Source organism: Carassius gibelio, chromosome B14 (genome assembly GCF_023724105.1).
Source record: "Carassius gibelio isolate Cgi1373 ecotype wild population from Czech Republic chromosome B14, carGib1.2-hapl.c, whole genome shotgun sequence".
Taxonomy (NCBI): domain Eukaryota; kingdom Metazoa; phylum Chordata; class Actinopteri; order Cypriniformes; family Cyprinidae; genus Carassius; species Carassius gibelio.
In genome coordinates this window covers 20,853,246-20,871,624 of record NC_068409.1, presented here as the reverse complement: position 1 = coordinate 20,871,624, position 18,379 = coordinate 20,853,246, and the positions used below count along the sequence as shown (strand labels likewise).

The 18,379-nt window shown below is 37.6% G+C and overlaps 1 protein-coding gene across 8 annotated transcripts in view; it reads right to left on the bottom strand.

Annotated features, from left to right (window-relative positions):
* Positions 1 to 18,379, bottom strand: part of tenm2a (teneurin transmembrane protein 2a) — a 404,535-nt gene that overhangs the window by 32,821 nt on the left and 353,335 nt on the right. For all 8 annotated transcript variants that reach the window (XM_052574348.1, XM_052574345.1, XM_052574349.1 and 5 more), the window contains one exon: positions 5,146 to 5,268. In XM_052574348.1, coding sequence (XP_052430308.1) covers positions 5,146 to 5,268 — 123 coding nt within the window. The remainder of the gene's footprint in view (positions 1 to 5,145; positions 5,269 to 18,379) is intronic.

Genomic DNA, 18,379 nt, shown 5'->3' with positions numbered 1-18,379 from the left:
TCTTTAGTGAGAGTTCGTGTATTCTCCACCCTCAGGCTTTGGCTCATACCGCATGTCAACAAACAGCGCCATCCTGTTTACCAACATAATCACACAAGCTGTTATCCACTTTTCATTTAATGGAAAATCCATGGTTGCTCTCTGCCTCTCTGTCTTTCTCTCTCTGTCTTTTATTCTCTCTGTCTCTTGCTCGTAGCTAGCGGCGATGGCCGAGTGTAAATGGAGGCTGCGTGCAACAGATTCCCTCTGTCCCTATGGTTGTGATGTTCTCACACACACAGGGAAACGGCTCCCCTATAATCAGGTCAGATCTACACTGGAGACCGCAGCCCTGACAGAGAAAACCTGTGAAAAATGGTGAGGAAATAAAGAACAATGAAAACACAATCAGTCGCAACAGGAGATGAAATAGTCCCCCTCATTAATACAGAACAGCAAGGACGGAGGAGAAATAGATTTAAAGAAAAAAATAGAGAGCGAGGGAGGCAGGACGAGAATTTCCTTAGGGAAGGAACAATCAGTCTGTGGCCGTGGCTGAAGCAATAGTCCAGATTTATTTCACACCGAAACACAATAACTCTGCTTCAAAAAATAGTGAACCACCTTGCTGACTACACAGACAGCTACCTTCTAAGGTAACAATTATACTTATTAAGAGAACTGAGAATCATAAATTAACACTCTAGTGTCATATAAAACTTAGAATTATAAATATAAAACATATTTAAATATGCACAGCATCCCCAAATATTTGTGCCAATTAATTCAGCATTTATCGTTTATTTATTCATTAATTATTTAGCTATATTTCCAATATTCAATTAATACTTCTTTGAATTTTAAAAAATATTATATATTACAATAATATAATCTACATTGTGCTTTTTTTTTTTTTTACCAAATCAGTATTTTATTTATTTATTATTTAAATAGTTAATATTCCTTTTATTTAAGACAATTACATTAAGTTACTATATCAAATAAATTATGTTCTTTTGAAATTTCCATTCAAAGTTCTATTCAACTTTCTATTCAAACTTTCTATTCTATTTCAAATAATCCTGAATATGTATTGTGTTTTTTTTTTTTTTTTTTTTACAAAACATCAGGCAGGACCACTATTTTCAACAATGATAAAAAAAAAAAAAAAATTATTTTGTAGCAAATCTGCGTATTAGAATAATTTCTGTAGGATCATGTGACATGAAAGACTAGAGTAATGGCTGCTAAAAATTCAGCTTTACCATAACAGGAAAATTAAAAAAATAAAAATGTAAAAATATATTAAAATACATTTTTTTTATATACTTTTTATGTACCATGGAGATAAAGGACATCTGAATCTGAGTGTCTAAACACAGCATCAAGTACCGTAACAGAATCCAGCCAAGTGCAGAGAGGCCAATCATAAGCTAATGTAGCCAGCAGGCAGAAGCGCACACAAATCATTCCGCAGAGCATCAAATCATCCAGCAGAAGCCCAGATAACAGCATCTCAACACAATATGCCTGGCAATAAGGTAGGATAACAGCTATACACAAAGAAGCAGCAGAGGATGTGAGAGACAGAGAAAAAACAACAACAACAACAGCAACCAGACATGGCACAACACGAGACGTATTATATGTGGCTCTACCGCTAAACAGAGCAACCAGCAACATCTGCCTCATAACCGTATTGTAGCTTTGTCTGTGTATGATTAATGAAATCTCACTATTATGTAGAATACATTATGTCTACATGTGAGAATTAGAGAGAGCGAGAGAAAAGTCATATTTGTATGGATGGAATTGACACCAACATGCCGAGTTCAGATTGGAACACTTGAGGTGAAGAGCTGTTTCAAAGCTCACAATCTCACCGTTACCCACACACTCACACAAAAACAGAGCAAACTATTACGCCACAATCTATATGTAATCACGGAGTCAGATATGTTTACATACTGTAGCACTGAGGAGGAGAGATGAATGGAAAAACTAGACGGTGTGAAAATGTGTCTACTCTGTTTTAAAGAGGAGTAAACAACCTACCAAGTCAGCATCCTAACATTCTACCCTCACTAATTAGGTGCACACTATGTACAGTAGGAAGCAACTCTGTGTTCCAAACAAACTTGCATGGGAGACTTGACTTGCAATTTATTTCAATGGAGCATGATAACATGGCTGTATTATAATAAACAAACTACACAAAACAAGCAAATGTTTGGGAATAAAAATCATCATCTTACAGTGATACTTAAGTTTTGAATGAAATATGTTTATTCAGACATTTCTGTTTCCTTGTCCGCCATCTTGTTTTTATGCTGTCTACACATGCTATCGGAATTGTCCCATTTCCCACTTATGAAGTTGCGATTATGAGCTCATTGCATTCAAGTGCTTTGTTGTTAGGAAGAATAAACTCTAGCATCCCACTGGTTGAAAAAAACAATTACCGCACCAGATAATACATGCTTATTTCACTGTTCATAAAACATACAATATGCTTTAAATCACTCTGCATAAAGTATATATAAATGATGTCAAGACAAAATGATATAGTTGTTGTTGAAAAACCTAATAAAAAATATCACTAACAGCAGCAATCAGCATCCGCTCCACCATTTTTAAAGTTTATGGCCCGCCCAACTCGAAAACTCTGCTATTAAAAATTTACTCTGAGTTTCTCAGTAATAAATACAACTTTAGAGGCCACCCATGTCTAGTTTCTGATTAGGAGACTTGTATTTACGATTATTCTGAAAGCATGCGAAGGAAGGCAGCATTAGCATTTCACTGAGCTTATTGCAATGCATTCTGGGACTGCTTTTTTGTGTCTAAGTAGTAGGACGCCAACTTTTGGTTGGAATTTGCTCAAAATTCTGTATACTAAGTAGCCTACTTGATGACTTCAGATGTTGCCTCTGCATCTAGGTTTTGTAAAAACGTGTGAGTTCAAAAATGACTAGTCCCTGCCTGCTGTAAAGAGAGAGAGAGAGAGAGAGAGAGAGAGAGAGAGAGAGAGAACAGACTGTGTTGTCCTTCATACTGAGGTGATGTGGTGTTTTCTAGGACACTTCCTATGAATCTGTGAGCATGTGAGATCAAGACAGAGACAGCCAGAGAGAGCTGGGGGAAAAGAAATGGGTGAACAGCCAAGGGCTGTGCGAGTACAGCAGTACAGTATATGAGCTTTAGTTTGAAATCTTCATCATTGTAATCAAAAGACTGATTCCTGATTAGAAAAATCAGTAGATTATGAAGATTTGCTAATTATGTAGGATTGCTACCATACTCAAATTGTTATGCATATAATACCTGGATAAATAATCATGTTCTTTTGGAAAAATTGCAGTAAAGATGATACTGTAGCACAGTATGCAGATTACAGTATCCCACATTGCAATGTAAATGACTTGACCTTCTGTCTCCAAAAATATTAGTTGTGTTTTTAACATCTTTGTCTTGAATTATTAATTGATATAATAAACCACCAAGGAATATTTTGCTTTTAAAATACATTTGATTAAAAATGCAAGATTGCATTCACCAAATTAAATGTGCATAGAGGTACTACTAAAGGTGTACTAGGGCTTATCACACACAAATTACAGTAGTTAACTCTGGGTCATTCAAAACCCTCAGATGGGATGTCTTGCTTCATGCTTCACACTAAATCTAAGGCTAAAAATGAATCCTGGGTATTCATAAACTGAAGTTTCAAAAACTTACATTCATAAACCCTACGTTAACATTCTTATTTCCATATTTAAGGTGTCAGCTTCTTAGATAAATGCATCACACAACCTGTTTAAATGAAGGCACTAGGTCTATTGCACATCCTCATATTATACATTGCTTTGTACTGTTCAATTTGTCCTTTTTGAAAGGTGAGAATAAAATATCGTTTTTTCAGTCCAACTAAAGCATTTTCCAACATATTTTTCCCACTCAAACACTGAAACTACTGTTTATACAGTCTCCAGTGTTTCTGTGACTGTCCAAAGCATGCAAATACAATGAATGTGGATACAAAGCATCTAGTCGTAACATTTGAATGCTGCACCGCAATCCAAGTAACACGTGTAAAACATTGCTTCACCCAGGATTTAAGGGATAGTTCAGACAAAAAGGAAAATTCTGTCATTAATTACTCACCCTCATGTCGCACCAAACACATAAGATCTTCGTTCTTCAAAATTAAGATATTTTTGATGAAATCGGGAGAGCTCTCTTCAATTTGCAACTGCAATGTTCTCAGATTCAGAAATGTATTAAGGACATCAGTAAAGCAGTCCTTATGACATCAGTGGCTCAACTTCAATTTTGTGAAGCTACGAGAATAATCTTTGTGCAAAAAACAAACAAACAATGCCATCTGAACGTATGCATTGTAATACTCTCTAATGGCTTTTTTACTCTCAAAAAGTTTTCTCAAAGCTTTGCAAGATTGAAGTTAAAACACTGATGTAACTTGGACTGTTTTACCAATGTCCTTACTACGTTTCTGGACCTGGGAACATTATAGAGAGCTCTCCGATTTTATCAAAAATATCTTAATTTGTGTTCCCAAGTTGAACGAAGGTCTTATGGGTCTGGTATGAGATGAGGGTGAGTATTTTGGGGCAAACTAACCCTTTAAAAGATGGCTTTAGAATGACAGTAACCGGAAACGCAGTGTGAAAAGCCCCTTTGACATGTTTCTCTCTGCGTAACACATACTGTTTCACACACTATTTAAAAAAAAATAATCACCTCCCCAGCACCCACTGGCCCACAATGCCTTGCTGCTCTACCTAATCACATGGTTACTTGGTTTCTTATGACTTGTCAGACGGCTACAGAAATGAAGCCCAGAGAATAATGTCCCTTGTCGATCGTGGAAGCAGGCAAAGAAGTGTGTGTGGGCATAAATGTGCTATCATGATGGGACCTCGGTGTGCGACAGGGAAGCAAATTACTAAACACAAATCAAAATGAGTACAAGCTGGAAACAAATTGATATACAGGGCAATGGAGGTTTCAGCACAACCGATTTTTTTCTGAATGTAGTTTATAGTTTCTTTTCCCCCCTTTGTGTTATTCTGTTACAATCCTGACATTCTTCTTATCGAAAAGAGCGTGCGGGACTGCAGCGTGCTGTGAGGCTGTGCTGCTCACCTCTGCCTCCAGAGGGCGCTGTTGCTGCGTCACTGTTGCTGGGCAGCCCGGCTCCCAAGCCGTTGTTCAGCATGGGACCAACCACAGGTTTCAGCTGCCAGTTCAGCCCCAACAGATTCATGGCTGAGAGAGAAAGAGAGCAATAGAAGAGAGACAGAGAAAGAAAGAAAGAAAGAAAGAAAGAGTGTAAGTGCAGGTATATGGGAAGAGAATGGTAGCCAGAAAAATGAAAAGCTTGAGGACTTTACAAAGGAGCATCTCTACTGCTGTTTCACGATAAAAGCATAAATGATTTTAAATGAAACAAATCAAAAATGTATGATATTGATCTGTTAAACCTGGTACAGTATGGAGAGGCCGCAAGATAAAGTAGTTTATTTTTTCCCTAAAACAAAACAGACAGAAAAAAAGACAGCCTAGTCATTTTTATTGATTGCATGACTGATTGATGTTGACTGACGGAGAAGCCATCTGTCGATCATAGGACTCTTGCTTTTTATCCTCATGCTAATAATATATGTCACAATGGCAAATGTGCATGTATAAAACTAGTCTCAGCGTCTCTCACATGCAATCCTCCTAATAGCAGAAATGTAAAAAAAAAAGTTCCTTGACTACAGCAATAACTCACATAACAACTCAATAACAACATTATTCACACTCCAAATTTGAAAAGCCAATCTACTTATGGCCTGCCGCTTGCACATTTTTTATTTTTAGGATATTTGAAACACAATATAATAAAGGTTTTAAGATAATACAATACAGTGTGTAATGCAATATATACAGCCTTCACAGAAAGTACCACAAAAAATGATTTTCTGTGAGTAGATTATGGGAACTGGGTGAAAGATCTAATTGGTCCTTTAACAAAATTAGTTTAACAGTGTGCGTTTTATTTCAATCATTCAATCACTGGAGCCCTGAGGAAATGATGTAGACGCGCTTCTAAAGTCTCACGTCTGTCGGAATTACTTGAACCTCAACAGGTTAAAAAAGTTAACAAATGCGCGGGCAGAAAAGCAGCAGAATCCTGACAGCATTCAGAGCTTTCATGTCGAGCTGGCATGATTCAGCGACAATCTGAGTGACAGCCGAAAGCAAGCAGATCTCTCTCTGTCTTTCCTCTTTGAATTCCAGGGCTGTTGTTTCTTCTTCGCGCCTGTGGAGCTTATTTAGGTCTGTTCGCTCCGAGGCCTGTGTACAGTTTGTCAGCTGAATCTCTTCCCGACCCGTGTCCTTTCTAGTTCTGCCAAGAAACTTTAATCGTGACAGAAGAGAGAGGAGTGCCTAGTCTGCTGAGCTCCAGAGGTGCCGCAGGAAACGCGGGAGAGAGGAAGCTCTTTGTAACGCACAGTCTCCGGCTGATTGCAGGATCTTGTGCTTTATCTCGCGCTCCTGTGTGTCTGCGTCGTCTGTTCTTCTCAGTGGCGGTAAAGATGGGCTGAGATTGTGAGTCATCAGAGACGGCAGCCACAGGAGGAGGTTCATATGGAGGTGCCATGTTACTCTCATGTATGACCTCCTTTGTGCATTCCTTTACTGCTTCTTTCTTATACTAACTTGCTAATCTATAGTACAAATGTGCACACACTACATCACTCAAGTGGATATGCTTACGCTCTTGTCTGTCTGGTGCTCGTTGATGCCTGTCTTACTTTTTTGTCTGTTTTGTCTTTTTGCTCCCCGTCTGTCTCACTCTATTCTCAACCTGTCTGACACTCTCCCTTACTATCTCTCATTGTCTCACGCTCTTTCTGTCTGTCTCGCTCTCATTGTCTTTCTCTCTGCATGCCTCAATCTTTCCACCTATCTTACCTTTTATCTATCATTCTTTCCTGTCTCACATGCTCATCCTATTTATCTCTCTGCCTGTATACCATTCTCCCTGCCTACGATTTGAATACTTAACACTATTCACTCACTATTACAAATCTATAACCCCTCCAGAAGTCTGAGATCCACTAGTGAGCGACGCCTCGTGGTACTATCACAGAGATGCACAGAATCACTTTCCAGAACATTCTCGTTCACCATTCCTAGTTGCTGGAATGATCTTCTCGCCCCTATCCGCAATGCTGAATCCCTGACAATTTTCAAGTGACAGCTGAAAACTCATCTCTTTCGACGCTACTTGACATCACCTTAAAAAATAAAAAAATAAATACAACTTTGTCTTTGTATTTATTTATTCCTTCCCTTTCTAGCTTGTACTTATTTGAACAAATGCCTGAAACTTATAATATTATGAGTTATATATACTTAATTATAAGTATTATGAGCACTTCCTGTCTGTTTGCCTCTTTAAGAAGAATCACTTTATGTATGCCCCAGTTGTTAGTCGCTTTGGTAAATGTAACAGCAATTCAGTCATTGGAACTGGCCAAGTTGTTGTGCTGTTGGTCTGTAGCAGTAGTTCTAACTTGATTTCGGCATCTATCTCTTTTTGGCGGTGGATCACTGTCTGCACTCCCATTGGTAGCTGTTGTTATCTCGTCAATGCTCATTTGCACATCATATTGCGAACTGTTTCTTTCGCTGGAAACTCTATTTGAAAATGAATGATATCTGGTTGCTGCAAATTGCTGTCACTGTAAACGTTGCTCTCTCTGTCTCTCTCTCTGCGTCTTGTGGTTATGATCCAGCAGGTGGAGATTTACACGACGGTACTGTCTGTGTGCGTTAGAGACTCCACCCCTCTCCTCACCTTCCCTCAGCTTGCCTATAACACCTAAATCTCATCCCAGAAAATCAATTTTCTCTTCTGTCAAATTCCATCTCCCCCTCCGCTTGCGCCCAGACACGGTCCTCCTCTCTTTCTCTCTCTATACCCTTTCTCTCTCAGTCTCTTTCTCAGTTAAAGGAAAGCGCTGACACTCTAAGTGTGTCTCTGCTGTCTCTGTCAGCTCTTTTATTTGTTTCAGATGGTCTGGAGGAAACACTGAGATAGCTTTTCTCTCCTTTTCTCCTTCCAGTCCTCTCTCCATGCTCTCCAATCTGTTCCTTCACCTCTAACTCGTCTCTGATCCTTTCAATCTTCCTCAACCTCCTGTCCTTCATTATTTCTCTCCTTATCCGTCTATCTCTTCTGATGGTGCATGCCAATAGTGACTAAATGCTAATTTGTATAAAATTGATAAAATAATTAACAAATGAATCAGCGAACTACAATAAATTAAAGCATGGAGAGACACGACTCAGACAGATTAACTGCGGCTCAGACACTCTGGATTTCTGCCCTTCACACGTGTGTGCAGAGCAAGTCTAATGTATTCTACACCAGTAGGTGGCAATGTTGAGTTAAAACCTGACTACATGATGGGTGTTCAATCCAACAGCAAGGGAATGAGACTAATCTAAAGAGAGGGTGAGAAGAAAAACAGAACCAAAGCTGATGGCTTGCTCGATGTTGTCACCCAAAATGAACGGCTGTTATAGGACAAGACGTGATCTACTTTTCTGTCTTCAAGCAAATTGTGCACAACATTAAGCTGTCTGCTGTTCTGTGCATGTGTGCAGACCAGACAGATAATAGCTTTATTTTCAGCCTGCTGATGAATATTCACTGAAGGGCTCAGCTATGTGCATAAATGTGTATGATTAAAAATGTATAAATCAATGCATAATATAGATTTGTTGATGTATAATTCACCTGCACTTACAAATGAAAGGTGTCACTTGCTTGGGAATACATTTAAAGCATTTAATTTTTGAATATTATGCCATGCAAAGACAACTGAAATATACAAAAATCTATAAATTTAAATAGATATTTTTACTTGCATAAAAAAAAAAAAATTATATGTAAAATATATTGTAATTCCATTCATAAGTGTCTATGTGCATGAGCTCAAGCAAGTGTGCTTATGAGTGTGTGTATTTGTAAAAATAGTGTGTCATTATTTCAGTGTATTTATTGCCTGATTAAACTGGATTGCAGGTGTTTGATGAATATCAGGCACATTTTGTGCTGAAATACTTTTGTGAATATGCAAGAATATGTGTATATTCGTATGCATGCGTGTGTGCTGTCTCGTCATAATTATCCCATACCATAATTAGTGACAGATGTTTACAGCTGGGATATTCCAGAATCCAAAATGCAATTCAAAAATCGGCCTGCCATCAGCCCTCCTAGAAGGTTACCTTGGACAGTGAGAAAGGAAGGATGGATAAAGCAAGGGAAAATGGGTGAGATAATGCACCAAGGGAGCAATGTAAAGAAAGAGGATAGGGATGCTATACGTGTGCGCGAGAACCACCGAGAAGAAGAGAGACAGAACAAGACAAGTGAAGACGGGGCCCTGAAATGGAGGTTTGAGGTTGTCCTTAAGGTACAGTTATGTGTGAGAGAGACCTGGAGGAAGCTCTTGGCAGTTCCTGTCTGTTTATTTGTGTGTATGAGCAGGAGACGCAGAGAGAAAGAGAAAGAGAGCGGACGTATGTGCATATTGAAGTAGGGCAGGCAGGACGTCCCTCTATGATTCAGCCGCACCTGTCATCACCGATTAGACCTCTGTGACCACACACACACACACACACACACACACACACATATATAGTCATAAGCAGGTGGCAGGCTTCTCTCTGCTAGAACGGATCCATATGCCTGTGTACTATGCTGGTGTTGGCTGAGCTGCTTCTGGAACGAGTGGAAAGTAAGTCACATGCGAGTGGACGGCCAGGTCCAAACTCACCCCGAGACATGGCTATAAATAACGCAAAACGGACAGCAGATACACACACACACACTCGTTTGAATTTTCAGCAATCTTTGATTCACTGCAGGTGCAGTCAAAAAGACATTTCTGCTTGTTTTTTAGACATTTCAGATGTTTTTTAGACTCCTGCTGGGAATTTAAAAGTCAGCTTTATCTTGTCTTACTGATGTTGTTATTTAAAGGGATAGTCAACCCCCCAAAAAATTCTGTCATCATCTACTCACCCTCATGTCATTCCAAACCTGTTAGACTTCATTTCTTTTGTAGAACACAAAATAATAAAGTCTGAAAAAATGTAAAATGTTTTGTTCATTCAATTAAAGTCCAAAACAATATCTGTAATTTTTTTTGTGAACAACACTTTTAAGAAAAGAGTGCAACCATTTTCTCATTTTAAGGGGAAAATCTGTGTTAAATGTGTAATCGACGGCAAAAAGTCTAATCAAATTAGCTAAAACACTGAACACTGGAGAAAATCTTCTAAAGTTTCTACCAAGTTCTGCTCTCACCAAGTCCGTGCAGGCCTGTTGGAAACCAAAATAAACACAATTACACAGCCCCACTTGTAATAAGCACTATTGCTCCCTAAGATGTTAAATATGAAGTGAACACGAGATGTCTTCATATCTGTTCATCATAAAGAATACATGCACTTATTTCCCTACAGATGTTATATATGAGGCTGGGCTCTCGCATGAATTTTTCTGTAGGCAAGCAAATACATTTTTCATAAAGAAGAAACATCTCTGCCTACATCCCTTCTTCCATTTGTCTTTTCCCCCTCACTCTTACTCTTCTAACTTTCAACACACATGCACAGACACTAACATCTTCTAGCGTCCACACATACAAGTTGCATGCAGCCAAATCCTATATTTACCTTTCATGCCTTGCGTTTCTACATGTAACGGTGCAATTCTACCACATAGTTCCTCCGACAGGCACTTGAGAATTCAAGTCAAGTCGTGTGTTTTGTGGAATCTTCCCTTGCTAAAATGTGTCCAATCAGCAAACAATGAATGTAGGAAAATGCCTCTCGACAGAGAATCTCGCAATCTCACAAAAACACTCGAGGCACTGTGTGTGTGTGTCATTAAGCTGAGGGACACACTCTCAGGTCACCTCTCTAACATTCTACAGCACGCGGCAGAAACCAGGACATCCTATCCCTCCATCCACACGCACCTCCACTCAACATATCACACAATTACACAGCCATAATTAGAGCGCAAAAGAGACCTCATATTACTTAAAAGGTAATTTTCCCTTACCTTATTTTTGCGGTCTCCCTTGGCCTCCATAATAAACGCGTATTAACTGTTCTAATTTACCACTAAATTAACAAGACTGACCTCAATTAGGACACTAATTGTAAGCTGAGACTATCCTGGACGGCATTCGTAATTGGTTTATGTATCCTTCTGTAAAAAAAGAAGAAAACGTCTCACCCTCTTTCCACATCTCATCGGAAACAGTAACACATTAGCTTAGCATTCGCACTGACTTCTAAGGCCCCAATATGCTAACAGCGAAGTCTGTTTTCAATCTTCGCTTAGGGGTAAAAAGAATTTGAAATACATTTGGAGCGGTACACTGTTAGCAAACATCTACAAGCCACCCACACTGCTAAGAGTTGCATGTAGATATGTAAATATGTGCTGCACACATTGCTCTCTCTAACAAAATAAATACACAACAAAAACGACAGTGGTGTGAAAAGAGCAGAAAAAGCATCTGATTATAGAGACGTGGATACTGTTTGTTTGCACAAACGCTGCAATTCTAAAATAAGCTAATATAAAAATGATTGCATCTGTAAACATCTATACATTCATATATATTAAGTTATCAGTTTGGGGGAAGCCTGTTACAAGTAACTTCAGAACAGGTTACCAAGTAAAGTAACATGTTTGTTATTTTCACTGTTGGGAACGTTACTTTAAAAAAGTAATTAGTTATAGTTACTCACTATCTGTTCCAAAAAGTAACTTGAGTTAGTAACTGAATTACTCTATAATAAAAGTAACTCGTTACCAGGAAAGTAACTATTTGCGTTACTGTAAAAAATAAAAAAAGTTGCTATATCTCAAATATATATATATATTTTTTTAGCAGTTTTCACAAGTCAGTTAAAATGAGTAGAGCAGACAGTCTTTGGCGCAGCTGGCGTAAAAACACTGGCACTGATTGGCTACCATGAAATACATGACTCTGCTTTAGCCAATCATAATCGCTTATCTTGTTATTAACCCACCTCCTCACTCGCTGTGTGAGCCAGGGGTGCGTTCGGATTACATACACTAGTTTATTAAATCAATGCATAGCAACGCACCAAATTTAACGTCCAGTAATGTTAACGCCGTTGTAACGACGGGAAAAGTAATTAGTTAGATTACCCCGTTACTGAAAAAATAACGTTGTTACCTAACGCCGTTCTTTTAAACGGCGCTATTCCAAACACTGGTTATTTTATGTCTAAGTTGACTGTAAGAACATCACTTGAAGAAATCACTTGAAGAAATAGTTTCAGTTCCTATTGAATTGGGCAAAAAATTCAATGGAGGTCAAAGGGAATCAAAACTTTTCATTTGGTAACATTCTTCAATTTTTGGATGGACTATCCATTTACCACATTACTTTCCATAAAGAATAAATATGTAATGCACTGAAAACTGAGATTGAGTAACATGTTATTGATAAACCAACACTGATTATAACTGGCCAACTGATATCAGTCACAGATGATGTCCCAGAATATATATATATATATATATATATATATATATATATATATATATATATATATATATATATATATATATATACTTTTTCCAGTAATAACTCAGTTGGGTATAGGTGTTTAAATGTGTGTGTTTAGGTGTTTATGTGAAATGTAAAATGTGTTTATGGAGTGGGACATGGAACAGGGTGAGGCTGTAGGGTAGAGCCACAGTAAATGAGAAGCCTGGTCAAAGGGTTTTGAAGTTGAACTACAAAGCACCAGGAGATTCCCATGGGCTCTGCGTATATGCATGTGTGTTTCATTAGAGTCTTGGCTTCTGTCTCTTGGGAGAGGGGCAAGTTCAAATACACAGTTAATGAGTGAAGAAGCCATCAGTAGCATCCTAATCCATCAGAGGAGCACTATACTCACACAAACTCACAAATACACACACACTTCCTCCAGGGCCCCAACCCAACAAAAATGATGCAACTGAAAGCTCATTGCCTGCACTCCAAAGGTGGTTCGTCACTCGTCCCCTTTGTTCTGAACACAAACATGCATTCAATATATCATTCATACACACAGTAAAATACACTGGGTGAAAATATATTAGATTACTCTCACAAAAGACTGGTCACACCAAAATCAAAAGAAAGTCAGAGAAAATAAAAACTATAAAAGAATGGTAACAATTTAGTATAGGGACCAGTTTTCACTAGTAACTAGTTGCTTATTAGTATGTCTATTATTAACATATTTGCTGTTTATTATTACTTATAAAGCACATATTCTGCATGACCATATTCTACATCCCTAGTCCTGGCCAATACCTCAACCTTACTAACTATTAAAAAGCAAAAGTCATAGTTTATCATTTATTAAGGGCAAGAATTGGACCTTAAAAAGTGTGACCTAAAGAATAAGCATACAGTAAAAAAAAATTTCAGGAGTCCAGATTTGCACTTTTTAGAATTTTTTTGTCATTTCCATTATTTCATATTATGCAATCATTCTAATTTTGTTGGTTTACTAAAACAACATTTTTGGCACTGTATTAAGAGTTTAAAAAGAAAAAAGTTACAAATAATTTACAGTAAGCATAAATTAGAAGCCATGGCATGTAAACATTATTATTAATAATAGTTGTCATTTGATATTAATATATACAAACACACACACATATATATAATACTGGAAGGAAAATGTGCTTAATTGTGCTAAAACAACAACAACAACAACAAAAATCTAAGCACATCGTCTAAAATGCACGGCGCAGGTACACTCAGAGCAAACGGTCAGAGGGAAACGGTCGGCGCGCCCGGGTCTAAACAGTTTGTCCATATTCTCTTAATGAGTAGTGGGTGTTTTTTGGGCGTAATGTGCAATAAACCAATCAGAGTCTTATCTCCCATCCCCTTTAAAAGCCAGTTGCACTCGTGAAATGGAGGATTTGCTATTTACATGGTGGAATGTAATTATTCATTTTTAAAAATGTTTGTGTGCTGCTGCGCGTCTTGCACCAAATTGCGCCAGGTGTATGATAAGGCCCAATTCATCTTATTCTTTAGATTTTGTGGTCAAATGTAAACTGGACATTTTTTTACAGTTTTCATGAGATTCGCCCATAGTATTAATGAAAAATATGGAGTACGGAGTACAGCTATAGATATAAAGATATAGAGAAGGATATAGAGTGTATATGAGAAACAGAACCATAAACACATCTGATAAAGAGTTTGTCAGCGCAGAGCTGAATACAGTGCAGGAATGGGACAAAGAATGGCAGGTCCTCCGCGAACACGCTTATCAAGACACAAAGAGAGAAGTTTTTGTATGCAGTCTGGGTATGTGTGTGTTGTGCCTAGAGGCTCATCCATTCACATTAGCGACAGGAAATGAGAGGCAGCTGAAATCACGAGCTAGATCAATGGCACACAGAGATAGACACACTCGCCCTATCTCTCTGTCTTCATTATGGCCGTCTCCCTCCATCTCGGTCTCTCTCTCCGCTGTCAGTATGAGACATTCTGACGTATCTCAAGTCTGTCTCCAGGCCTCTAGCACATCCCGGGTGAGATCATATCAGCACTTTTTCTTGATATATTTTCATACTGCTTATATTTTATACCCTCCTTTCCCCACATCTCTCTTTTTTTCCCTCTGAGATCAGCAAATCCTTGATGTCTGTGATTGTTTATTTGTATGCCAGTACTGCATCATTGTCTTCAAAGCTATGAAATATTTCCCTTTGATCATCATATGTGTGACTCAGGTTTAAAGCGGCACACATCCTCACGCCTCGGCTCACAGACTCGCCACATGTGGCATCATTGATTACAGATATCAGCGAAAGCGACTGCCTCAAATCTCATGGACGACTCTAAACAGCTTGTGAACTGAAATCAATCTAATACCTTCAAGAGCCTCATTCACTGCTGGGTCAACGCTGACCACTGTACAGTTTGCCTTTTTAGCGATAGCCCTTGATCTGCTGGATGCCACCAATCAAGTCAATGATAGAGGTCAGTGAAAGTTTTACTTCAGAGAAGGACCTTTGTTTGACAGGGAGGGACAGAGATGAAAAGAGGGGAGGGTCAGCTGCAGACGGACAGTACGGGTCAGCCAGAGCAGCGGTGGACGTCTGCTGACAGACCAAAGACTGCTGCTAACATTAGCAATGGAGTGGGAGTTTGCGTGCATGCGATCGGCTGACCACCGTGCCAGAAATGAAACACATCAATCAAAACCGACAAGGACATAGATGAACAGAGGAGAAGATAGGAGTTGAAAGCCGCCCTTCACACGCACTCTCTCCTCCTCTTTAGAGAGATCCAGCTCTGATGTGTGCCAGTGTGAGCTCTCTCCATCTTTCTCTCCCGCCCAGACGGCCGTACTGAAGTCAACTTGTGTCCCTTTGCCCTTGATGTGACTTCTCTTGACCTACAACAGTCTGTTGAGAGTCACCAGCTTCCAGTTTACATCTCCTGCTGATCTCGAACCAGGAATACGCCATACACGCCATATGCTTCTCGTCCCCTATGTAGCATATGTCGGTGCAGTGTCAAAGTCCAGCGTCCTCTTTCGCTCACGGTCTCTGTGTCCCTCATGACTGCCGTGAAATGACATGCCGAGGTCACCTCAGAGCCACAATGACAATGTGGGATAAAGCTGCTCGTCTGCCCACACATACAGAGGGTCTCTTCATCTTGTTTGCAACTTAGAGGGAAATCTGTCATCATTTGCTCACCCTCATGTCGGTCCAAACCTGTGTGACTTTCCTTCTTCAGTTTCCTCATAATAGTGCTCCATATGAAAGTGAATAACGACTTTCCTCACAAAAACAGACTTGCACTACCATTGAAAAGTTTGGAGTCAATACGATTTTTCATATGTTATATATATGATTTCATTCAGCAGGGATGCAATATATTTATCAAAAGTGGCATTTCAAATAAATTATGTTCTTTGAACTTTATATTCCAAAATTGTTTTCAACATTTATAATAATAGTTTCTTGATAACCAAATCTGCTTATTAGAATGATTTCTGAAGGATCATGTGACACTGAAGACTGAAAATTCAGCTTTGCTATCACAGGAATAAATTACATTTTACAATTTATTAAAAGAGAAACAACATATTAAATAGCAACAATATTAACAATATTATTGTTTTAACCGTATATTTGACCAAATAAAAGTAGCCTAGATGCATATAAAAAATACTAAAAAATAAATAATAAATGATTTGAAGATTATACACATCTTTTATGATAGTGTATGATGTTTTCAGCCCATATTCACTGTAAATGAATGGAAAAGATAAACCTACACATTCTTCATAATATCGCCTTTTTTCTACTTTAGAAAAAAGTAGACATGAGGGTGAGTAAATGACTGAAGTTTAGTTTATAAGTTTAATAGAATTGGTTGTATTTACCTCATAAATATCCATATTGTGAATAATACTGTATATGAGTTTACATTATTCATAAAATATATTTTTTGCATCAAAATGGAATATCCTTTCCTCTTTGATTTTTTTTGCTGATAAAAAGCAGGTAGGAAAATGACAAACAATAAAACAATAGCTAAACGATCACAATCCAATAAAAAATATTAATGTAAACAACAAAGTCCTGCCCTACATTATGCCTTGGTGAACATTCTGTTTCACTCCAAAATACATCACATTATGGAAATGAATGCTGTTTTATGTTTTCTTTAAGACCCTTAAGCTACATCAGGACGAATGAAGTTAAAGCTGCAATCGATGTCTTTTCAGTGGTAGCGGAGTGATGTTTATAGATGCTGCCTGACTCCACAGACCGCCCCAACACTGCGGCATGTGGTTAGAGTAAGCGGCTGGGATTACTCAATAACGCTCCAGACAGCGCTGCGTTATGGATGGAGGTGCACGCATCGGCTGGCGTGAAGGTCAACGGCCCAGAGTGGCGATGAGCATTTGAGTCATTGGTGGGCAATGAAGGGAAGTGATGATGCTGCTAAAAATACAGAGAGAGAGAGGGTACAGAGCGAGCATGCGAGAGAGAGAGAGTGCAAATTTGTCTTCTGTCTACTTTCATGACACTCACCACACGGCCTGTCTTCACTGATGTATGAGCCGCCTCTGTATCCGCATAAAAAAACAGAGGTGACACAGAACTCACAAGCACCCCACACTATCGCCTTACCCACGCACAACTTTCCCAGCTCAAGGACACTGATGTGCTCTGAAAACACAGTGATCCAGCGGTATGTACTCTAGCCCTTGCATGCACATTTATTTTTTCTTTTTAAATAGGACATGTTACTAGAGCAAAATATTTTGCTGGTCCTGGAACAAAATTCCCATCAAATCCTAATTACATGCAACATTCATTTTGCTTTCTTGGCAGATCTAGTACATGTAGTACATTTCACCAAAGCATTGCATGCAAATGAACGAATAAATGAATGAATAAAATAGTTTTTAAAAAACTACCTAGTACTGTAGGATAGATTTCGCAATAAATACATTTGTAATTTCAATAATTTATATTATAGTACTTTATAATAAAAGTAATTTTATATTGACATTTATGATAATTTAAACATAATTAAATTTAAAGTTAATAGTGTAAGATCCCAAAATAAAAAATAGAAAAATATTTTGAAATATTTTGCACTAAATATATTTGTAATTTTAACAACTTAATTTATAATAAATATAACAATTTATATTAACATATATCATAATTCAATACATTTGTTAATAATAGTTTCAATAAAAATGTTTAATAATTGAATGAATTATTAAATACTAATAATACTGTAATAATAAAATGTAGGATACATTTTGTGATAAATATGTTTGTTTGATAATTTAATAATTGAAGATATTATAAATTACGATAAACGTCATAATTTTATTTTAAATGTCATGACTTCATTAAATTGATTAAATTGAATAATCCAAAATATACCACTAAATAATAAATCGTTAAATAACTAAAATGCTAAATGATAGAAACAATTCTTTGTAATAAATAACATTTTGAATTTTTTTACATTTATACATATTTTATTTGAAATAAATATATATAATCTTACATTAATTATGTATAAATCTAATACAAATAATACAAATAAAAATTGTATTAATAATTTTGTAATTTAATATTAATGATTACATTATATACAAAATACTATGAAATAAAATAAAAATGACAAAGAAAGAAAGAAAGAAAAAAGATAGAAACTTCCGACATAACACTGAAATTAGCAGGCAATGACAAAATGTAGCTCAA